This window comes from Triticum aestivum, chromosome 3A (genome assembly GCF_018294505.1).
Source record: "Triticum aestivum cultivar Chinese Spring chromosome 3A, IWGSC CS RefSeq v2.1, whole genome shotgun sequence".
NCBI lineage: Eukaryota > Viridiplantae > Streptophyta > Magnoliopsida > Poales > Poaceae > Triticum > Triticum aestivum.
The window spans coordinates 631,021,317-631,046,165 of record NC_057800.1 but is presented as its reverse complement, the minus strand read 5'-3'; the positions used below and the strand labels follow the sequence as shown (position 1 = coordinate 631,046,165).

Below are 24,849 nucleotides of genomic sequence, written 5' to 3'. Positions count from 1 at the left end.
AGCTCTCCAATTTGGGCGCGAGCTGGGAGTCCAGAAGATCCACGTCGAAACTGATTGCAGGGAAGCGGTAAGCATGATTGATGGCAGCGAGAAGAATCTATCTGCGGCTGGACCGATCGTGGAGGATATCAAGAGTCTAATGCAAGGTTGGAAAGGATGTAAAGTGACCTGGAAGAGGCGCTCAGCTAATAGAGCTGCCCACATTCTAGCTAAGCGTGCTGTAGTTTCTGAAGCTTCTGAGGAGTGGCAGACTATGCCACCTGATTGTATTCTTCAAGTAATAGCGGGTGAGATCCCGACCTTTATTTATTTAAGTAATGTATAACTGTTTCACCCCTCAAAAGAAAATGAAACATTATTCCGACAAGGATTTGAGAGAGGCAACGCGAGCATCAATCAAAGGATAACGTAGGGTGTCCTCACGCGGTACTTGCCGCTGGTGTCGGTCCACACCACGGCCCCGTAGGCGGCCTTGCCTCCGGGAGTAGGCGCGGTGAGCTTGATGTCTACCTCGAACGAAACCTTCTGCCCCGCGCCGCTGAACTCCAGCGTCGCCGGCGTCACGGCCACGGCCACGTTGCTCGGCGAAACCCATGAGGCGTGGTACGTCGCCGGACCCGCTCCGACGCTGGTCACCGTCCTGCTGAACCGCATCTCCCCTCTGGTGGCGTAGAAGCCGAAGCTCGCCAAGAACGACGGGTAGTTCACGTCGTTGGACGAGAAGGAGCAGTTGTACCTGGACCTCGTGATCGCCGCGATCTGGGCGGTGGTATAGTTCGCGGAGCAGAGCAGCTCGACGAAGTCCTTGGGCCCGGCGTCGTACACCAGCCCCGGGTCCATGGCCGAGTTGGGGCTGACTTGGCCGGAACCCATGGACAGCGGGCTCGCCGTGGTGCCGTTGTCGTTGCCGTCGAAGCCGGCGCCGGCGTCCGTGATCGGGTGGAACGTGTTGTCGTTCGTGGTCGCGGTGGTCATCATCGCCGACTTGATCATGGCGGGGCTCCAGTCCGGGTGCGCCGCCCGCAATAATGCGGCCACGCCGCTGGCGTGCGGGCACGCCATGGACGTCCCGGACGCCACGAGGAAGTCGCTGCCCAGCGAGGTCTGACCGATCAGCCCCAGTGGAGATACGGGCGCCCACGACGCGAGTATTCTGTCCCCCGGCGCTAGTATGTCCGGCTTGAGCACGCCGGGGTAACTCTTGGACGGGCCTCGAGAAGAGTACACGGCGACCACCGGCGCCGGCCGCGTGCCGAGGATCGTCTGCTGGAACTTCATTGTCGCCGTCGGGGTCATGGTGGAGTTGATGTAGCTCAGCAGCGCCGGTGCGTCTTTCGAGCTGATGAAAATGGCTGGGAGCGGCATGGTGTCATCAAAAGTCTTGACGTCCGTGATGAAGATGGCACCGGCGACGCCGGCCTCGTTCGTGGTGTTCAGCTGCTCAGTGACATACCCGGTGTCACGACACACGACTATGCTCGTCGTTATGTTTGCCATCGACGCCGACGAGTTGCACGCCGAGATGGTGTCGTCGTACACCAGCTTCGTGCCCACCACCCAAGCGTTCGCCGGATAGTTCGTCAAGCCTGTTATGGTGGTTAGCGTCGTGTTGCCATAGGACACGGTGCCAGAGAACATTGTCCGGTCCACCGTGCCAGCTGCGACTGTGAGCAGCCATGGGATGCCGTTGTGCAAACTGCCGGGGCGTGGGCCGTCGTTACCCGCCGAAGCCGACACGAGGATACCATGCTCCATGGCGGCGAAAGCAGCTATGGCCACCGGGTCCTCGTACAGCGGCACGCCGTCGAAGCCCATTGAGATGGAGATGACATCAACGCCGTCCGCGATGGCCGCGTCCATGCCGGCTAGCACGTCAGACGCATACCGGCCCTCATGCCAGATGACCTTGTACATGGCAACATGAGCACGCGGGGCAACTCCACGGGCCGTGCCGAGCCCGTACCCGAAGAAGGACGCGCCCGGCACGGGGCTGCCCCCGGCTGTCGACGATGTGTGCGTGCCGTGGCCTATGCTGTCGCGCGTGGAGTTCATGCTGATCTTGACGCCGGGGTTCGCGGCGACCAAACCCCTGTTGAAGTAGCGCGCTCCGATGAGCTTCCGGTTGCACAGGGAGGCGGGGAACGCCACACCCGGCTCGCACGTGCCGCGCCACCGGGACGGCACGGGAGACATGCCGGCGTCATCGAAGCTCGCGCTCTCTGGCCACACTCCGGTGTCGATCATGCCGATAATGACGTCCTCGCCGAGCTTGGCTGCCGGCCACAGCCCACCGAACGGGCTGAGGTGGAGGAACTCCGTGGAGTGGGTGGTGTCGTGAGTGATGTCAGAGCGGCGGTCCGGGTAGGCCGAGACGAAGCCCGGCGCGCGGCTCAGGGCGCGGAGCTCGGAGGCCGAGAGGGTGGCCGTGAAGCCGTGGAGCGCATCGTCGTAGATGTAGACGAGCCGCGGCTGGTCGCCACTGGCGGCGCCCGAAGAGTCGGCTGCTGCTGCTGCTAGAGACGCTAGCACGGTGGAGTACCACTCACGGTGGTCGGAGTGCGCTGGCGGCATGGCGGACTTGTCCATGTGGACAATGTACGAGGCCCGCTGATCGGCGGCCACCGGAGTAAGGAAGAGAGAGCAGAAGAGGAGCCATGAGCTACTCACTAGGAGTAGAAGCGATGCCATGTTGACGACCGAATAGTTCTAACTTCTTGGCACGGGAATCCCCATTTATATACGTGGCGGTGCATTGCGTTCATCGGAATCGACGCACCAAGTACTGTACTTGGTTGTCCTTCTTCCATTGTTTTGTACGAGGGTACACATCGAAGGAATCGTTTTGTTTCGTCCTAAAACCATCGACGGCAGCGGTAGTCGGTGTGTCGCAGGAGTAACCGAGGTCGCAAAATCCCAAAAAATAAATAGGACAATGCGACTTTTTAAACATATAAGACAATGCTTACATACATATACACTCATCTCTATAAACGTTTGCACATTCTACTCCATCATAAGATAGTAAGCCCAACTCTAACGCGTCGGCCTATTTCGTCCGCTCGCATCCGTTGGGTCTGCCCAGACAAAAAATCCGGTCTGACGCGCGGACGCTAACGTCCGCGCGTCCGTTTGGACCCATTTTTAGCTCAAATTTGGGCTCAATTTGCATCCACGTGAACACGCAGCAGACACCCGCAACACCCTCTTTTGGCCCTCCCGTCTGTGGCACACAGACCATTCTCCCCGCAATCAACACCATGCGTCCATGCCCTCTTCGCCATCGCCTCCGCCGCCCACTTTCGGCCTCTGCGCCAATGCCTCACTTCCTGCCGCCGCATCCACAGATGCTCCCCCACCTTTTCTTGCATCCAACGCCGCCCACTTTTACCGTCAAAATTTTAAACACATGGGGCATTGAAATGGGGTGAGTTTTTCCTAAAATTACTATTCAGGGCCACCACTACGTGCATGGCCCGGGGGGAGGGGGGCTGTCGCCATGTGTGTCGACTCGCTCGGGCCGTTCCACTCGACGTGGAGCCGTCCATCAACATTGGACGGCCCGCATGTGTGTGCTCGAGACGAGGATGCAGCGCAGCTGGATTTTTAAGCAACTGGGTTGTTTATATGGGTCGGCAGACGAGAGTGGATGTTTGAAGCCTGCGTGTATTGGAGGACCTTATTTTAAATAGTATGAAAATCACGTTTGAAGTTTGAAACAATTCTACATGATCATATTGATGTATATTACGCATGTGTAAAGTTTGGTGATAAAATAAGTAAACATGTGAGCTATAAAAAAATGACAAAATGGCGATTTCTAAATAGTGAATAACACATGCACTGTTCACATTTTCAAAAATCATGATTTTGTTATTTTTGTGTAACTCACGTGGTTATTAATTTCAGCATCGAAATTTGGACGTGTGTAATATACGTCCATATAAACATGTTGAATTCTTTTAAGAAAATTTTGAAACTTGAAAAATACTATTTTGGTATTATTTCATCCAAAATGACTTTTTGTTGACAAACATACTATTCCAACTCTCTTGCAGGCCCATAAGCAATAACAAGCGAACAGAAAACAAAAACGGGCCAAGCCCCTCCTCTCCAGGACCAGATCTTTGTTGGGGAACGTAGTAATTTTAAAAATTTTCCTACGCACACGCAAGATCATGGTGATGCATAGCAACGAGAGGGGAGAGTGTGATCTACGTACCCATGTAGATCGACAACGGAAGCGTTTGGTTGATGTAGTCGTACGTCTCCACGGCCCGACCGATCAAGTACCGAAACTACGGCACCTCCGAGTTCTAGCACATGTTCAGCTCGATGACGATCCCCGGACTCCGATCCAGCAAAGTGTCGGGAAAGAGTTCCGTCAGCACGACGGCGTGGTGACGATCTTGATGTACTACTGTCGCAGGGCTTCGCCTAAGCACCGCTACAATATTATCGAGGACTATGGTGGCAGGGGGCGCCGCACACGGCTAAGAATATGATCACGTGGATCAACTTGTGTGTCTCTGGGGTGCTCTTGCCTCCGTATATAAAGGCTCAAGGGGGGGGGGGTGCGGCCGGCCTAGGAGAGGCGCGCCAGGAGGAGTCCTACTCCCTCCGGGAGTAGGACTTCCCCCCAATCCTAGTTGGAATAGGATTCGCGAGGTGGAAAAGAGAGAGAGAGAAGGAGGGGGGCGCCGGCCCCCTCTCTCCTTGTCCTATTGAGACTAGGGGGGAGGGGCGCGCGGCCCAGCCCTGGCCGCCTCTCCTCTTCTTCCACTAAGGCCCATATAGCTCCCGGGGGGTTCCGGTAACCTCCCGGTACTCCGGTAAAATCCCGATTTCATCCGGAACACTTCCGGTATCCAAACATAGGCTTCCAATATATCAATCTTTATGTCTCGACCATTTCGAGACTCCTCGTCATGTCCGTGATCACATCTGGGACTCCGAACAACCTTCGGTATATCAAAATGTATAAACTCATAATATAACTGTCATCGAAACCTTAAGCGTGCGGACCCTACGGGTTCGACAACAATGTAGACATGACCGAGACATGTCTCCGGTCAATAACCAATAGCGGGACCTGGATGCCCATATTGGCTCCTACATATTCTACGAAGATCTTTATCGGTCAGACCGCATAACAACATACGTTGTTCCCTTTGTCATCGGTATGTTACTTGCCCGAGATTCGATCGTCGGTATCCAATACCTAGTTCAATCTCGTTATCGGCAAGTCTCTTTACTCGTTCCGTAATACATCATCCCGCAACTAACTCATTAGTTGCAATGCTTGCAAGGCTTAAGTGATGTGCATTACCGAGAGGGCCCAGAGACACCTCTCCGATATTCGGAGTGACAAATCATAATCTCAAAATACGCCAACCCAACATGTACCTTTGGAGACACCTGTAGAGCTCCTTTATAATCACCCAGTTACGTTGTGACGTTTGGTAGCACACAAAGTGTTCCTCCGGCACACGGGAGTTACATAATATCATAGTCATAGGAACATGTATAAGTCATGAAGAAAGCAATAGCAACATACTAAACGATCGGGTGCTAAGCTAATGGAATGGGTCATGTCAATCAGATCATTCAACCAATGATGTGATCCCGTTAATCAAATAACAACTCTTTGTCCATGATTAGGAAACATAACCATTGTTGATTAACGGGCTAGTTAAGTAGATGCATACTAGTGACACTCTGTTTGTCTATGTATTCACACATGTATTATGTTTCCGGTTAATACAATTCTAGCATGAATAATAAACTTTTATCATGATATAAGGAAATAAATAATAATTTTATTATTGCCTCTAGGGCATATTTCCTTCAATCTTTGCCTGATAATAAAGCACATATTGTTTCTGTCCGTCCGTCATTAAAAATGTCGTAAAAGTTGATAATATTAACCCCCACTGCAACCAGTAAGTGAAGAAAAACGATTCACTTTTAATTCAGAATCGCCGCGGGATTTAGTTCTTATATACTGATACACTCAAATAACACCAACACATGAATAGTGCAATGGCTAAGGTCACAGATTTCAACACGGGAGACCGGAGTTTGATCCCTGGTTCACCCATTTTTCTTGCCTTTTTCCCTCTAGCGCGCCTCCTCCCGCACGCGGTAATTGGCTGGTTCATGTGCGGGTCGTGGCGCCGCCCGTTTTCTATTTCATTTTATTTGCCTTTTACTTTCTCATTTCTGTTTTTGTTTTTTCCTTCTTTAAATTATTTGGGATTTCCAAAAGAACCAACTTGCAGAAAGTTATGAGTTTTAAAAAAATATATTGAGAAATCATAAACTGTTTGTGAATTCAAAAAACATCCGGGGAATCATAAAATGTTCATGATTTCGAAAAATTGTTCGTGTGTTATTAAAAAAATTCAAACAAATGTTCATGATTTTAAAAAATAATACAATATTCAAAACATATTCAGGAATTTGAAAAAATGTCCATCAAATTTTAGAAAAGATTAGCACAGATCCGTAAATAATGAACAAAATGAACCGTCTCTATGTAGAAGTTTTATTAGGGATCTGTAGAGATTATTTTATGTTTTTATTTAGTCACTCACGTCGGAAAAAAAGGTTTTCGTGTTTTGTACAACGTTGAGCCCCAAACAAATTGATACAACTTTTTTTTTGAGCATCAGTACAGACACAAGCGCTCATATACACGCGCATACACTCATCCCTATGAACGCACACACGCACACCCTACCCCTATGAGCACCTCTGAGAGACTGAGCCGGCATATCATCTTGAGATTTACGAAGTCACCGTAGGCGCCTCGTCGTCGACGGAAACATCTCCTCCCACTGAATGCGCATCGCCGGAAATCCTGAAATAAATCCAGAAATAATGCGAGCACCAGGATTTGAACCCTGGTGGGTTGGGGATACCACTGTCCACCTAACCAACTCAACCATAGGTTGATTCGCAATTGATACAACTTTCTATGGGTTAATTTTTGTAAGCTATGTGAAAATGACTTTTGCCATATATTGAAAGCTATGTGAAAATGATTTTGGTAAGCTATGTGAAAATGACTTTTGCCCTTAGGGGCTGTTTGGATTGTGATTAGCCATATATTGCCACATGATTTTTTGCCACACTTGCCTTAATTGAGTTGCTTAAATTGTTAGCCACACTTTGGTTTGTCTAAGGGAATCTTGCCACACTTTTTGTGTTTGTGACATGTGGGTTCACTGCTCATAAAAAAATTCTTGCCTTAGGTGTGGCTAGAACCGAACACCTACCTAACTTTGTCAAACTTGCCTAAGGTTAAGTGTGGCAAAGTGTAACAAGGTGTGGCTAGGAACCAAACAACCTCTAAATATCTATTTTGCCTACATACATAGATATGTTTTTTTGCACTACACTACTGGTTATGATAAACACCGCTACGCTAGGTCAAGGCGAGACACGTCACTCATCAATCTAACTCAGACAGGGTCCATCAATCACATTTTTAGTTATTGAAATGACTTTTTAAAAACCCCTTATCTCATCGTGATATCACCCAGACATAGTTTGTGAAATGACATTTTAAAAGTCTTTATCTCATTTTGGCATTTGATTCAGACTGTTTTTAACATCTATTACTCCTGCATAATCTGATAGTTTTTTCTTCGGTTGCAACACACGGACATATTTACTAGTAACAGATAAAATATGTAGTCAACGTGACAGTAAAAAGAATAGAATTGTCTAAGAAAACGTAAAAAGAATAGAAACGGGCCAGGCACAATGGACGCGACGAAGTCAGCGCATGAGACTGAAACAACGCAGAATAGGACTGCACGAGATTTACAGAACAGACAAATCCGAAGGTCAGTGACGTAGATGTTAAATCTCATCTAAATGAGATTTATCAAATCCGAAAGAAAAACAATATCCCGACCAAAGATTTGACAGCATCTTAGAACGCCAAGAACCAACGTTATCGTCAAAGAATGACATAGGGAGTCCTCACATGATACTTGCGGCTGGTGTCGGTCCACACCACGGCCCCGTAGGCGGCCTTGCCTCCGGGAGTAGGCGCGGTGAGCTTGATGTCTACCTCGAACGAGGCCTTCTGCCCTGCGCCGCCGAATTCCAGCGTTGCCGGCGTCACGGCCACGGCAACGTTGCTCGGCGAAACCCATGAGGCGCGGTACGTCGCCGGACCCGCTCCGACGCTGGTCACCGTCCTGCCGAAGCGCATCTCCCCGGTGGTAGCGTTGGCGCCGAAGATGGCCACAAACGACGGGCAGTTCGCGTCGTTCGACGAGGAGGAGCAGTTGTACGCCGTCGACGACCTAGTGATCGCCGCGATCTGGGCTCCGGTGTAGTTTGCGGCGCAGAGGAACGCCACGAAGTCCTTCGGCCCGGCGTCGTACACCAGCCCCGGGTCCATAGCCGAGTTGGGGCTAACGTGCCCGGAGCCCATGGCCAGCGGGCTCGCCGCGGTGGAGTTGCCCTTGCGGCTGGCGCCGGCGTCCATGATTGGGCGGAATGTGTTGTCGTTGCTGGTCGCAGTGGTCATCATCGCCGATTTGATCATGGCCGGGCTCCAGTCCGGGTGCGCCGCGTGAAGCAACGCCGCCACGCCGCTGGCGTGCGGGCACGCCATCGACGTCCCGGACACGACGAGGAAGTCGCTGCCCAGCGTGGTCTCCCCTATCGTTCCATGTGGATCCACGGGTGCCCACGACGCGAGAATGTTGTCCCCAGGAGCTAGTATGTCCGGCTTGAGCACGCCGGGGTAGCTAGGCGACGGCCCCCGAGAGGAGTACGCGGCAACCACAGGCGCTGGCCGTGTGCCGAGGATCGTCTGCTGGAACTTCATTGTTGCCGTCGGGATTATGGTGGAGTTGATGTAGCTCAGTAGCGCCGATGCGTCTTCCGGGCTGATGAAAATGGCTGGGAACGACATGGTGTCCTCGGAAATCGTCCAAAAAAATGACACGTCTTCCGAGCTGATGAAGATGGCCGCGGCGACCCCGGCCTCGGCCGCGGTGACCAGCTGATCGAGGACACTCCCCGTGTGGTGACACACGACTATGCTCGTCGTTACGTTCGCTAGCGACGCTGAGGAGTTGCACGCTGAGATGACCAACTTCATGTCCACCACCCAAGCGTTCGCAGGGTAGTTCGTGAAACCAGTTATGGTGCCTCGCGTCGTGTTGCCATAAGTTACGGTGCCGGAGAACATTGTCCGGTCCACCGTGCCAGCCGCGACGGTGAGCAGCCATGGGATGCCGTTGTGCAAACTGCCGGGGCGTGGGCCTTCATTTCCCGCTGAAGCCGACACGAGGATACCACGCTCCATGGCGGCGAACGCAGCTATGGCCACGGGGTCCTCGTACAGCGGCACGCCGTCGAAACCCATTGAGATGGAGATGATGTCGACGCCGTCCGCGATTGCCGCGTCCATAGCAGCCAGCACGTCAGACGCGTATTGGGGCCCCTTTGTGTTCCAGATGACCTTGTACATGGCGACATGAGCACGCGGGGCAACTCCGCGGGCAGTGCCAAGCCCGTACCCGAAGAAAGACGCGCCCGGCACGGGGCTGCCCGCTGCGGTGGATGAGGTGTGCGTGCCGTGGCCTAGGATGTCGCGTGTCGAGTTCATGCTGATGACCACGCCAGGGTTCGCGGCGACAAAACCCCTGTTGAAGTAACGCGCTCCGATGAGCTTCCGGTTGCACGTAGAGGCGGCAAACGCCACGCCCGGCTCGCAAGCGCCGCGCCACCGGGACGGGACGGGGCTCATGCCGGCATCATCGAAGCTCGCGCTCTCCGGCCACACTCCGGTGTCGATCACGCCGATGATGACACCCTCGCCGAGTTTGGCCGCCGGCCACAGCCCACCGAACGGGCTGAGGTGGAGGAACTCCGTGGAGTGCGTGGTGTCGTGAGAGGCGTCGGCGCGGCGGTCCGGGTATGCCGAGACGAAGCCCGGCGCGCGGTTCAGGGCGCGGAGCTCCGAGGACGAGAGGGTGGCCGCGAAGCCGTGGAGCGCCTCGTCGTAGGCGTAGACAAGCCGTGGCTGCTCGCCAAGGGCGCCGTCCGGTGAGTCGGCTGCCGCTGCTAGAGACGCCAGCACGGTGGAGTACCACTCACGGTGGCCGGAGAGCTGCGGCGGCATGGCGGACTTGTCCATGTGGACAATGTACGAGGCCCGCTGATCGGCGTCCACAGGAGCGAGGAAGAGAGAGCAGAGGAGCCATGAGCTACTCGCTAACAATAGAAGTGATGTAGTTCGACGAGTGTGCATCGCATCTGCCTTTGTTGCTGCCAGTTGAATTGTTCTAAGCATGGGCGCTCATTATATACACGACGGTGTACCGGGCTGGGTGCGCACGGGCTCACGTACGCATGGTTGTTCGGTAGCTAGGTTGGTTCGGAGCATATTGCAATGTCTTTGAGCTTTGGAAATTTGCCTTCTTGTGTGAATGAGTCTTGACAACCTATATATCTGGGAAAGAAAAGAAAATGCCGATCTTTATTGGCATTGCAGCTACCTTCTGGATTATCTAGAGAATGATGCTTTGCTTTAGACGCAAAATGATATTTAGAGCAACTCCAACGGCCGACCCACATGAACGGTGATTTCGTCCGCTTTTTATCCGTTTGAGTCGGTCAAACGGATACGGATGTCCGCTTCCGCATTTGGGTTGGCAAGTGCGCCCAACGCTGGCTTGAACCCATTTTTTACGGCGAAAAAAAATAAACGCACACATATTAAAAAACGAAAAACGACATTAATTAAACATTAAAGCCGGCCACGAAGGACGGTGAGAGTCCATGCGTCCACATTTGCATTAAAAAAAAACAGCCTAAATTACGAGGCGGCGCGCTGCCCTAGGCGTCCTCGTCGTCGTCCTCGGGGTCCATGAGGTCGATGAGCGTCGGCGCCGGCCCGGCCCAGGCGAACGCCGTGTTCCAGAGCGCCGTCATGTCGGGCAGTGCCGGCGCAGGCAGTGCCGATGCGGGGGGTTGTGCGGCCGCCTGTGGAGCGGCGGCCTGGCGCGCCTCCTCCTCGGCCTTGCGCTGCTCCTCCTCGAGGTCGCGCTCGAGCATCTCGAGGTACTCGCCGTCGCGACGCTCCTCGGCCACCCTGATGATGCGCCAGTGCTCGAGGTACGCCTGCTCCTGCGCCGGTGTCGCTCCCATCCAGACTGGCGGCGCACGTACCCATTCGTGCACTACTCCCGTCCAGGAGTAGCGCTCGATGGGGTCGGCTCGGGCTCCGCCTCCGGCTTGATGGGGGAAGGCGGGGCCACCGGCGGCACCACGCTGTCGCCCGCCGTGGAGAAGGCAAGGGCCTGCGCCATTGCCGCCTCGTACCGAGCCTCTTCTTCCGCCTCCGCCCTGCGCCGCTTGTCCTCCTCGCTCTCCCGGAAGACGGCCACAAGTGCCGCCCGGTAGGCGTCCTCCGCCGCCTGGTCCTCCTCGCGGATGACGAGCACCGGTGGCGGCGACCTCCGGTCGACCTCGCGCACGCCCCGTCGCCTCGCCTCCTCGTGCTCGAAGGCGAACCACCTCACCCAGTTGGGTGAGTCGGTTGCATAGGCGGCCTCGCGGCGCTGCTCCGACGTCAGCAGCGCCCGCCGGCGCCGCACCTCCTCCGCGTGAGCACGAGCCGACCGCGGCGCCGCCGGCACTAGGATCCTCTCGGGATCCAGATGCCAGTCGTGCGGCAGCGTCACGTCGGGATACGGCAGAGGCTGGCGGTGCTGCCAGTGCCACTCCGCCTGGTGCACTGGCACGTTCACGCGCTGCCGGTGCCGGCGAGGCGCCGACACCGGTGGAGGCGGGAGGAAAGGGGTGACGGGGGACTTGCCCTTGGCCTTGCTGCCGCTGGCGCCGGAGAAGAGGCCCATCTCTGATGTGGTTGTGGTGGCTAGGGTTTGCCGGCGACGAGGGAGCAAAGGATGACAGATGTGGACGGCGAGTTTGGATGAGGATGGCCCCGCCGCATGGTCGGCTTAAAAAAGGATGAGCACCGCTGACGCGTGGGCCCGTCATCATAAATTAAGGTGACCGCGTGGATAGCGGGTAGTTGGACGACCGCCATGTGGGGACGCGGCGGACAGCGGGAAGGCGCGCGAAGCGTCCGTTCGGCGTCCGCGCCGACGCATTTGGGACGCAAATTTGGGCCGCAAATGCATTGGCGCGGACGCAACGCGGACATGATTTGGGTTTGGGTCGGCGCGTTGGGCCGCCACTTTTGTCCGCGCCGACTCAAACGGACGCAGGCGGACGGAATGGGTCGGCCCTTTGGAGTTGCTCTTAACTCCTTTTTGCGAAAGACATAACCCTTCTACTCTGAATTGTATATACATATCTGAAGTATATTCTTGGAAAAAAAGAAGATCTGATATATGCGTACGATTTTTTAAACCAATATAGATATTCATATGTGATGTAGGGTAAAAAGTCTTTATATAAGAAACACACAATGCGTCTGCCCAATTGGAGGGCGGCGACCCTCCCGAAAATCAGCCGGGCCTGCTGGTGTAATCGGTTCTCTCCGCAATTCCGATCCACTCAATGCTTGCCCTTGACCTTCCGCCGAAGCTCCCCGCTAGGCTCCTTGCCGGCAGCCACCCCAGCTCCGGCGTCTACCCCTCTGTGTCGCTGGCCGCTCTGGCCCCGCCGCACACCCCCAGTCATGCGCTCCCTCTCTCCGCCGGCCAGAGGCCGCTCACGCTCGGACTGCTGGCTCGAGTCGAGCCCCTCCTCTGCCGGTACCGCAGACCCCCGGCCATGGGAGGAAGCGCAACCGCTCTTCCCGGTTGCAGCGTCCTTGTCGCGGGCCTGGAGATGCCCCTTGCCAGCCACTGTCGTGGCTCCGGGAGGACGAGTGCCCCAGGTGCCTCAGCCCCGGCCATCTGCGCTCGGAGTGTCGCAGGGACATCCGCTGTGGTCGCTGCCATTTCTTCGGGCACAAGGTCCGCGGCTGCCCCCTGCGCTCCGCCGCGGCCTCCTCCTCCTCCCAGGGCGCCTCCCCTCCTTCGCTGCATCGCCATGGTTCCGACTCTGGCCCAGGCCCGGTGGACTCCGCTTCGCCTTCTGTGCGTCCCACCTCCTCCGGCTCATACGGCCGCCACGCATCCTCCGGGTCAGCCAACGCTAGGCCGTCGCGCTCCAGCGGTTCCGTGACTGCGTCTTCCAGGTCACATACCGCCTCTGCTTCGCCGGCCGGCTCTGCCTCTGCGGCGACCATCCCTGTCGGTGTCAAAACCGGCGGATCTCGGGTAGGGGGTCCCGAACTGTGCGTCTAAGGCGGATGGTAACAGGAGGCAGGGGACACGATGTTTACCCAGGTTCGGGCCCTCTTGATGGAGGTAATACCCTACGTCCTGCTTGATTGTTCTTGATGATATGAGTATTACAAGAGTTGATCTACCACGAGATCGTAGAGGCTAAACACTAGAAGCTAGCCTATGGTATGATTGTATATTGTCCTACGGACTAAACCCTCTGGTTTATATAGACACCGGAGGGGGCTAGGGTTACACAGAGTCGGTTACAAGGGAGGAGATATACATATCCGTATTGCCTAGCTTGCCTTCCACGCCAAGTAGAGTCCCATCCGGACACGGGACGAAGTCTTCAATCTTGTATCTTCATAGTCCAACAGTCCGGCCAAAGGATATAGTCCGGCTGTCCGGAGACCCCCTAATCCAGGACTCCCTCAGTAGCCCCTGAACCAGGCTTCAATGACGATGAGTCCGGCGCGCAGTATTATCTTTGGCATTGCAAGGCGGGTTCCTCCTCCGAATACTCTATAAAAGATTTCGAACACCAGGATAGTGTCCGATTCTACAAAACAAGTTCCACATACTACCGCAGAGAGAATAATATTTCCACAAATCTAATCAGCTGACACGTTTTGACAACATGACATCACACCATGGCCCGGTCATTATTCGAACCATTTCTCTCAACCAGCACTGCACATATCGTGAGGTGGTTTTCTTGACATGTCTTGTCAAAGCAGAGATCGTGTTCCCCTTATTACGAGATTCTCATCAATACAGACGTGGGTAACCCAACCGTGCCATCAATTACGGCGCTTGGGGAATAAGCGATTTTACCAGGCAAGTGGGGAGGCGCATCGCCTCATCCACCCTTTATAAAGGGACGAAGATTCACTCTTTTCACCCACGCCTTCTTCCTCCTTGCTTACCCATTCCCGTGCACTCGAGCTCTAGCGCCCAAGCTCGTGTTCTTCTTCTCAAACCATTCCAAGCATGTCCGGAGCAGGAGGCAAGTGGATGGTCTCCTCCGTCACGGAGGAGAACATCAAAAAGTTACGGGAAACTGGATATCTGGCCGCGGATACCGCGCACCGGCTGCCAGATGCGGGGCAGATCATCCCAACGCTCGAACCCCATGAGAGGGTAATTTTTCTTACCCACTTTGTCCGTGGACTGGGTTTCCCCTCCACCCGTTTGTCCGCGGGCTCATGTTCTACTACGGCCTGGATTTTCATGATTTGGCCTCCAATTTTATCCTCAACATTTCAGCGTTTATCATCGTGTGCGAGGCCTTCCTCCGCATCAAGCCCCATTTCGGCCTGTGGCTGAAGACCTTCAATGTCAAACCGAAGGTGGTGGTCGGCCAGCAAGCGGAGTGCGGAGGCGCCATGGTGGGCAAGATGCCTAATGTCACCGCTCGAAGGCTCCTATGTGGAGACCATAATGTTGGGGAACATAGCAGAAATTCAAAAATTTTCCTACGAAACACCAAGATCTATCTATGGAGAGACCAGCAACGAGTAGAAAGGAGAGTGCATCTACATACCCTTGTAGATCGCTAAGCGGAAGCGTTCAAGTGAACGGGGTTGATGGAGTCGTACTCGTCGTGATTCAGATCACCGATGATCAAGTGCCGAACGGACGGCACCTCCGCGTTCAACACACGTACAGCCCGGTGACGTCTCCCACGCCTTGATCCAGCAAGGAGAGAGGGAGAGGTTGAGGAAGACTCCATCCAACAGCAGCACAACGGCGTGGTGGTGGTGGAGGAGCGTGGCAATCCCGCAGGGCTTCGCCAAGCACCATGGGAGAAGAGGAGGAGGGAGAGGGGCAGGGCTGCACTAACGAGAGATCAAATCATGTGTTATGGGCAGCCCCTAGGCCTCATATATATAGGGGAAGGGGAGAGCTGCGCCCCCTTTAGGGTTTCCCACCCCAAAGGGGCGGCGGCCAGCCTCCAGATGGCATCTGGTGCGGCGGCCAAGAGGGGGGGAGGAGTCCATCCTCCCCAAGGCACCTCGGAGGTGCCTTACCCCTTGAGGACTCTTCCCTCTAGGGTTCCCTAGGCGCATGGGCCTCTTGGGGCTGGTGCCCTTGGCCCATGCAGGCCAAGGCGCACCCCCTACAGCCCATGTGGCCCCCCGGGGCAGGTGGCCCCACCCGGTGGGCCCCCGGGACCCTTCCGGTGGTCCCGGTACAATACCGATGACCCCGAAACTTGTCCCGATGGCCGAAACAGGACTTCCTATATATAAATCTTTACCTCCGGACCATTCCGGAACTCCTCGTGACGTCCGGGATCTCATCCGGGACTCCGAACAACATTCGGTAACCACATACAAACTTCCTTTATAACCCTAGCGTCATCGAACCTTAAGTGTGTAGACCCTACGGGTTCGGGAGACATGCAGACATGACCGAGACGTTCTCCAGTCAATAACCAACAGCGGGATCTGGATACCCATGTTGGCTCCCACATGTTCCACGATGATCTCATCGGATGAACCATGATGTCAAGGACTCAATCGATCCCGTATACAATTCCCTTTGTCTATCGGTATGTTACTTGCCCGAGATTCGATCGTCGGTATCCAATACCTTGTTCAATCTCGTTACCGGCAAGTCACTTTACTCGTTCCGTAACACATCATCCCGTGATCAACTCCTTGGTCACATTGCGCATATGATGATGTCCTACCGAGTGGGCCCAGAGATACCTCTCCGTTTACACGGAGTGACAAATCCCAGTCTCGATCCGCATAAAACAATAGATACTTTCGGAGATACCTGTAGTGCACCTTTATAGTCACCCAGTTACGTTGTGACGTTTGATACACCCAAAGCACTCCTACGGTATCCAGGAGTTACACGATCTCATGGTCAAAGGAAGAGATACTTGACATTGGCAAAGCTCTAGCAAACGAACTACACGATCTTTGTGCTATGCTTAGGATTGGGTCTTGTCCATCACATCATTCTCCTAATGATGTGATCCCGTTATCAACGACATCCAATGTCCATAGCCAGGAAACCATGACTATCTGTTGATCACAACGAGCTAGTCAACTAGAGGCTCACTAGGGACATATTGTGGTCTATGTATTCACACGTGTATTACGATTTCCGGATAATACAGTTATAGCATGAATAAAAGACAATTATCATGAACAAGGAAATATAATAATAATACTTTTATTATTGCCTCTAGGGCATATTTCCAACAGTCTCCCACTTGCACTAGAGTCAATAATCTAGTTCACATCGCCATGTGATTAACACTCACAGGTCACATCGCCATGTGACTAATACCCAAGAGTTTACTAGAGTCAGTAGTCTAGTTCACATCACTATGTGATTAACACTCAATGAGTTTTATGTTTGATCATGTTGCTTGTGAGAGAGGTTTTAGTCAACGGGTCTGAACCTTTCAGATCCGTGTGTGCTTTACAAATCTCTATGTCATTTCCTAGATGCAGCTACCACGCTCTATTTGGAGCTATTCCAAATAACTGTTCTACTTGGAGCTATTCTAAATTATTGCTCCATTATATGTATCCGGTCTCTCTACTCAGAGCTATCCGGATAGGTGTCAAGCTTGCATCGTCGTAACCTTTACGACGAACTCTTTTACCACCTCCATAATCGAGAAAATTCCTTAGTCCACTAATTTCTAAGGATAACTTTGACCGCTGTCCTGTGAGCCATTCTTGGATCACTCTTGTACCCCTTGACTGACTCATGGCAAGGCACACTTCAGGTGCGATACACAGCATAGCATACTGAAGAGCCTACGTTTAAAGCATAGGGGACGACCTTCGTCCTTTCTCTCTTTTCTGCCGTGGTCGAGCTTTAAGTCTTAACTTCGTACCTTACAACTCAGGCAAGAACTCCTTCTTTGACTGGTCCATCTTGAACACCTTCAAGATCATGTCAAGGTATGTGCTCATTTGAAAGTATTATTAAGCATTTTGATCTATCCTTATAGATCTTGATGCTCAATGTTCAAGTAGCTTAATCCAGGCTTTCCATTGAAAAACACCTTTCAAATAACCCTATATGCTTTCTAGAAATTCTACATCATTTCTGATCAACATATACTCATCAGAAATTCTATAGTGCTCCCACTCACTTCTTTGGAAATACAAGTTTCTCATAAACTTTGTACAAACCCAAAATCTTTGATCATCATCAAAGCATACATTCCAACTCCGAGATGCTCACTCCAGTCCTTAGAAGGATCGCTAGAGCTAGCATACCTTTTAGCATCCTTAGGATCGACAAAAACTTTCTGATTGTATTACATACAACCTTTCCTTACGAAAAACTGGTAAGGAAACTCGTTTTGACATCCATCTGCCAGATTTCATAAATGCAGTTAATGCTAACATGATTCCGACGGACTTAAGCATCGCTACGGATGAGAAAATCTCATCATAGTCAACTCCTTGAACTTGTGAAAAAATCTTCGCCACAAGTCGAGCCTCATAGACGGTGACATTACCATCCACGTCCGTCTTCTTCTTAAAAGATCCATTTATCTTAATGGCTTGCCGATCATCGGGCAAGTCCACCAAAGTCCATGCTTTGTTCTGATATATGGATACTATCTCGGATTTCATGGCTTCTAACCATTTGTCGGAATTCGGGCCCACCATCGTTTCTCCATAGCTCGTAGGTTCATTGTTGTCTAGCAACATGACTTTCAAGACAGGATTACGTACCACTCTGAAGTAGTACGCATCCTTGTCATCCCACGAGGTTTGGTAGTGACTTGATCCGAAGTTTCATGATCAATACCATAAGCTTCCACTTCAATTGGTGTAGGTGCCACAGGAACAACTTCCTGTGCCCTGCCACACACTAGTTGAAGAGATGGTTCAATAACCTCATCAAGTCTCCACCATCCTCCCACTCAACTCTTTCGAGAGAAACCTTTCCTCGAGAAAGGACCCGATTCTAGAAACAATCCATATTGCTTTCGGATCTGAATTAGGAGGTATACCCAACTGTTTTGGGTTTCCTATGAAGATGCATTTTATCCGCTTTGGGTTCGAGCTTATCAACCTAAAACTTTTTTTCATATAAGCGTCGCAGCCCCAAACCTTTAAGAAACGACAACTTAAGTTTCTCTAAACCATAGTTCATACGGTGTCATCTCAACGGAATTACGTGGTGCCCTATTTAAAGTGAATGTGGTTGTCTCTAATGCCTAACCCATGAACGATAGTGGTAATTCGATAAGAGACATCATGGTACGCACCATATCCAATAGGGTGCAACTATGATGTTCGGACACACCATCACATTATGGTGTTCCAGGCGGTATTAATTGTGAAACAATTTCCACAATGTCTTAATTGTGTGCCAAAACTCGTAACTCAGATATTCATCTCTATGATCATATCATAGACATTTTATCCTCTTGTCACAATGATCTGCTACTTCACTCTGAAATTACTTGAACCATTCAATAATTCAGACTTGTGTTTCATCAAGTAAATATTCTCAACATCTACTCGAATCATCTGTGAAGTAAGAACATAACGATATTCACTGCATGCCTCAGCACTCATTGGACTGCACACATCAAAATGTGTTACTTCCAACAAGTTGCTATCTTGTTCCATCTTATTGAAACCGAGGCTTTTCAGTCATCTTGCCTATGTGGTATGATTTGCATATCTCAAATGATTCAAAATCAAGTGAGTCTGAACGGTCCATTTGCATGGAGTTTCTTCATGCATATACACCAATAGACATGGTTCGCATGTCTCAAACTTTTCAAAACGAGTGAGTCCAAAGATCCATCAACATGGAGCTTCTTCATGCGTTTTATACCATTATGACTTACATGGCAGTGCCACAAGTAAGTGGTACTATCATTACTATCTTTTGGCATGAACATGTGTATCACTACGATCGAGATTTCAATGAACCATTCATTTTAGGTGCAAGACCATTGAAGGTATTATTCAAATAAATAGAGTAACCATTATTCTCTTTAAATGAATAACCGTATTGCGATAGACATAATCCAATCATGTCTATGCTCAACGCAAACACCAAATCTCGATGGTAGAGGGAGCGTGCGATGCTTGATCATATCAACATTGGAAACACTTCCAACACATATCGTCAGCTCACCTTTAGCTAGTCTCCGTTTATGCCGTAGCTTTTATTTCGAGTTACTAACACTTAGCAACCGAACCGGTATCTAATACCCTGGTGCTACTAGGAGTACTAGTAAAGTACACATTTACACAATGTATATCCAATATACTTCTATCGACCTTGCCAGCCTTCTCATCTACCAAGTATCTAGGGTAATTCTGCTCTAGTGACTGTTCCCCTTATTACAGAAGCACTTAGTCTCGGGTTTGTGTTCAACCTTGGGTTTCTTCACTGGAGCAGCAGCTGATTTGCCGTTTCATGAAGTATCCCTTCTTGCCCTTGCCCTTCTTGAAACTAGTGGTTTCACCAACCATCAACAATTGATGCTCCTTCTTGATTTCTACTTTCGCGGTGTCAAACATCGTGAATACCTCAAGGATCATCTTATTTATCCCTGATATGTTATAGTTCATCACGAAGCTCTAGCAGCTCGGTGGCAATGACTTTGGGGAAACATCACTATCTCATCTGGAAGATTAGCTTCCAGTTGATTCAAGTGATTGTTGCACTCAGACAATCTGAGCACAAGCTCAACGATTGAGCTTTTCTCCCTTAGTTTGCAGGCTAAGAAAATCGCCGGAGGTCTTATACCTCTTGACGTGGGCACGAGCCTGAAATCCCAATTTCAGCCCTCGAAACATCTCATATGTTCCGCGACGTTTTGAAAACGTCTTTGGTGCCTCTACTTAAACCATTTAATTGAACTATCACGTAGTTATCAAAACGTGTATGTCCGATGTTCGCAACATCGACAAACGACGTTGGGGTTCAGCACACTGAGCGGTGCATTAAGGACATAAGCTTTCTACTGATCGCATAATCGCTACTATCAACTTTCAACTATATTTTCTCTAGGAACATATCTAAACAGTGGAACTAAAGCGTGAGCTTACGACATAATTTGCAAAAGGTCTTTTGACTATGTTCAGGATAATTAAGTTCATCTTATGAACTCCCACTTAGATAGACATCCCTCTGGTCATCTAAGTGATCACATGATCCGAATCAACTAGGCCGTGTCCGATCATCACGTGAGACGGACTAGTCATCATCGGTGAACATCTTCATGTTGATCGTATCTACCATATGACTCATGCTCGACCTTTCGGTCTCCGTGTTCCGAGGCCATGTATGCACATGCTAGGCTCGTCAAGTTAACCCTAAGTGTTTTCGCTGTGTAAAACTGTCTTACACCCGTTGTATGTGAACGTAAGAATCCATCACACCCGATCATCACGTGGTGCTTAGAAGCGACGAACTGTAGCAACGGTGCACAGTTAGGGGAGAACACTTCTTGAAATTTTGTAAGGGATCATCTTATTTACTACCGTCGTCCTAAGTAAACAAGATGCATAAACATGATAAACATCACATGCAATCAAATAGTGACATGATATGGCCAATATCATTTTTCTCCTTTTGATCTTCATCTTCAGGGCTCCATGATCATCATAGTCACCGGCACGACACCATGATCTCCATCATCATGATCTCCATCATCGTGTCTTCATGAAGTTGTCACGCCAACGACTACTTCTACTTTTATGACTAACGCGTTTAGCAATAAAGTAAAGTAGTTTACATGGCGTTCTTCAATGACACGCAGGTCATACAAAAAATAAAGACAACTCCTATGGCTCCTGCCGGTTGTCATACTCATCGACATGCAAGTCGTGAATCCTATTACAAGAACATGATCAATCTCATACATCACATATATCATTCATCACATCCTTTTGGCCATATCACATCACATAGCATACCCTGCAAAAACAAGTTAGACGTCCTCTAATTGTTGTTGCATGTTTTACGTGGCTGCTATGGGTTTCTAGCAAGAACGTTTCTTACCTACGCAAAACCACAACGTGATATGCCAATTGCTATTTACCCTTCATAAGGACCCTTTTCATCGAATCCGTTCCGACTAAAGTGGGAGAGACTGGCACCCGCTAGCCACCTTATGCACCAAGTGCATGTCAATCGGTGGAACCTGTCTCACGTAAGAGTACGTGTAAGGTCGGTCCGGGCCGCTTCATCCCACAATGCCGTCGAAACAAGATTGGACTAGTAACGGTAAGCATATTGAACAACATCAACGCCCACAACTACTTTGTGTTCTACTCATGCAAAGAATCTACGCAATAGACCTAGCTCATGATGCCACTGTTGGGGAACGTAGCAGAAATTCAAAAATTTTCCTACGAAACACCAAGATCTATCTATGGAGAGACCAGCAACGAGTAGAAAGGAGAGTGCATCTACATACCCTTGTAGATCGCTAAGCGGAAGAGTTCAAGTGAACGGGGTTGATGGAGTCGTACTCATCGTGATTCAGATCACCGATGATCAAGTGCCGAACGGACGGCACCTCCGCGTTCAACACACGTACAGCCCGGTGACGTCTCCCACGCCTTGATCCAGCAAGGAGAGAGGGAGAGGTTGAGGAAGACTCCATCCAACAGCAGCACAACGGCGTGGTGGTGGTGGAGGAGCGTGGCAATCCCGCAGGGCTTCGCCAAGCACCATGGGAGAAGAGGAGGAGGGAGAGGGGCAGGGCTGCACTAACGAGAGATCAAATCATGTGTTATGGGCAGCCCCTAGGCCTCATATATATAGGGGAAGGGGAGGGCTGCGCCCCCTTTAGGGTTTCCCACCCCAAGGGGCGGCGGCCAGCCTCCAGATGGCATCTGGTGCGGCGGCCAAGAGGGGGGGAGGAGTCCATCCTCCCCAAGGCACCTCGGAGGTGCCTTCCCCTTGAGGACTCTTCCCTCTAGGGTTCCCTAGGTGCATGGGCCTCTTGGGGCTGGTGCCCTTGGCCCATGCAGGCCAAGGCGCACCCCCTACAGCCCATGTGGCCCCCCGGGGCAGGTGGCCCCACCCGGTGGGCCCCCGGGACCCTTCCGGTGGTCCCGGTACAATACCGATGACCCCGAAACTTGTCCCGATGGCCGAAACAGGACTTCCTATATATAAATCTTTACCTCCGGACCATTCCGGAACTCCTCGTGACGTCCGGGATCTCATCCGGGACTCCGAACAACATTCGGTAACCACATACAAACTTCCTTTATAACCCTAGCGTCATCGAACCTTAAGTGTGTAGACCCTACGGGTTCGGGAGACATGCAGACATGACCGAGACGTTCTCCAGTCAATAACCAACAGCGGGATCTGGATACCCATGTTGGCTCCCACATGTTCCACGATGATCTCATCGGATGAACCATGATGTCAAGGACTCAATCGATCCCGTATACAATTCCCTTTGTCTATCGGTATGTTACTTGCCCGAGATTCGATCGTCGGTATCCAATACCTTGTTCAATCTCGTTATCGGCAAGTCACTTTACTCGTTCCGTAACACATCATCCCGTGATCAACTCCTTGGTCACATTGCGCATATGATGATGTCCTACCGAGTGGGCCCAGAGATACCTCTCCATTTACACGGAGTGACAAATCCCAGTCTCGATCCGCATAAAACAATAGATACTTTCGGAGATACCTGTAGTGCACCTTTATAGTCACCCAGTTACGTTGTGACGTTTGATACACCCAAAGCACTCCTACGGTATCCAGGAGTTACACGATCTCATGGTCAAAGGAATAGATACTTGACATTGGCAAAGCTCTAGCAAACGAACTACACGATCTTTGTGCTATGCTTAGGATTGGGTCTTGTCCATCACATCATTCTCCTAATGATGTGATCCCGTTATCAACGACATCCAATGTCCATAGCCAGGAAACCATGACTATCTGTTGATCACAACGAGCTAGTCAACTAGAGGCTCACTAGGGACATATTGTGGTCTATGTATTCACACGTGTATTACGATTTCCGGATAATACAGTTATAGCATGAATAAAAGACAATTATCATGAACAAGGAAATATAATAATAATACTTTTATTATTGCCTCTAGGGCATATTTCCAACACATAAAGGGGTGGCAATCGGGGTGGTTCTACATCACCGAGCCACGCGACACCAACTAGGCGGCGACTCCCAAATTTTGATCTGGAATCACCACACAGCTCACCTCCTGAAAAGAGAAGGGCCTGTCCTGGGGTTCTTCGGTAGAGCTGACCGGACTCCAGACCTGCATCAAGAACATGATGAGCAAGAAAATCAAGCTCGTCAACGTGGTCCAGGTCATGCTCTTTCGCCGGATTCTCCCATGTCAACAACAGGTATTCAACTTGTGGGAGTTAGACGCGACCAAGCACCAGACGCTGCAAGAGCTCTATGACATGACGTACGAGGACGTCTGGAGGGTGTTGTTCAAGGGCGCCGAGGTACCTCCTTCCCTCACCGAGGACCGCGGACTCAGCGCAAAGCGCCGCGCCAATCCGGTAAGTTTTTATATTTCATAGGATATCCATTTGCCCCAGTTTAATCATGTGCGGGATCTAAGCCTTCCATGCCTTTAACAGGACTTGGTGAAGACAGCGGAGCAGATCGATTGCCCCGCCCCCCTGCCGGAGGATCCTGCAGATGTTCTCCTGACGGAGATGCTGGTTCCGACACCTTACGAGGTGCCAATGAAAAAGGCCAAGAAGAAGGCCGCGGGGACCCGAAAGGGTCTCCGGCGTAAGGTTGTATCGGACTCATCGTCCGGTAACTCAGACGCGCCCTCCTCCCACGAAAACGAGGAGGAGGAAGAGGAAAGTTCTCCCCCCAGCTGGGGGAGACAAGAAAAGGAAGGTCAACCCAACTGGGGAGGCCGAAGGGTCAAAGAAGGGTAGGACCCTCCCTTTGGACTGCTCCACGACGGCCGCCTACAGCGGCGACGAGTGGCTACCCAGGGTCAAGCCCCTGGCGAAGTCATAAGTATCTGGACACCATAGTTATTATGGTACGTTTTACTGAACTGCTTCTCCTCATGCCGAACATGATTATGCAGTCCATCCCGAGCTCATCTCGATGTATCTTCATCAAGCGGTTCGTTGGACTCGTCGGATATGAACAACGGTTCTCTTACGACCGCCTCCACCCCTTGCCCTGCGAACAACGTCGAGGTGTTGTCTCAACAGGCACCGGGCCAAGGGGAGGCAGTCCTGGGGGCGCCTCGAGGCGACCTTCTGGACCCTGGGCGCAAAGGGAGCCGGACTCTCGTGGGCTCCAGGTTTGGCCCCCAGCCGAACACTGCACCAGAATCTTCGATGGTTCCGGACGCCAGCAGGCGGTCCCCCATTAAGGGGGGCCAACCACCCGTGCCGGTGTCCTCTGTCCATCCAAAGGCACTGGACAACTTGCTGGAAGCGCTTCACATCGCTTCCATCGACAAAGAGCACCGCACTATCATGAGTGCGGTGATCGAGAAGGTTCAGTCCGCCAAAAATGGGCTGACCGAAGCTTGCACCAGCCTCCTAACAGGCTTTGAGGTAAACAATCAAAATATAT

At 51.5% G+C, this 24,849-nt stretch overlaps 2 protein-coding genes across 2 annotated transcripts; both read right to left on the bottom strand.

Moving 5' to 3' along the window:
* Positions 1–396: 396 nt before the first annotated feature.
* LOC123058847 (subtilisin-like protease SBT3) lies at positions 397–2,688 on the bottom strand. The gene is made up of 3 exons (XM_044481526.1): positions 1,746–2,688; positions 743–1,664; positions 397–580 (listed from the first exon to the last, which is right to left on the bottom strand). Exons 1-3 carry the CDS (start codon positions 2,686–2,688, stop codon positions 397–399), a joined length of 2,049 nt encoding a protein of 682 aa, XP_044337461.1.
* A 5,278-nt stretch (positions 2,689–7,966) lies between these two features.
* On the bottom strand, positions 7,967–10,321 carry LOC123057048 (subtilisin-like protease SBT3). Its single transcript, XM_044480218.1, has one exon. It carries the CDS (start codon positions 10,319–10,321, stop codon positions 7,967–7,969), a length of 2,355 nt encoding a protein of 784 aa, XP_044336153.1.
* Between the last annotated feature and the right edge of the window lie 14,528 nt (positions 10,322–24,849).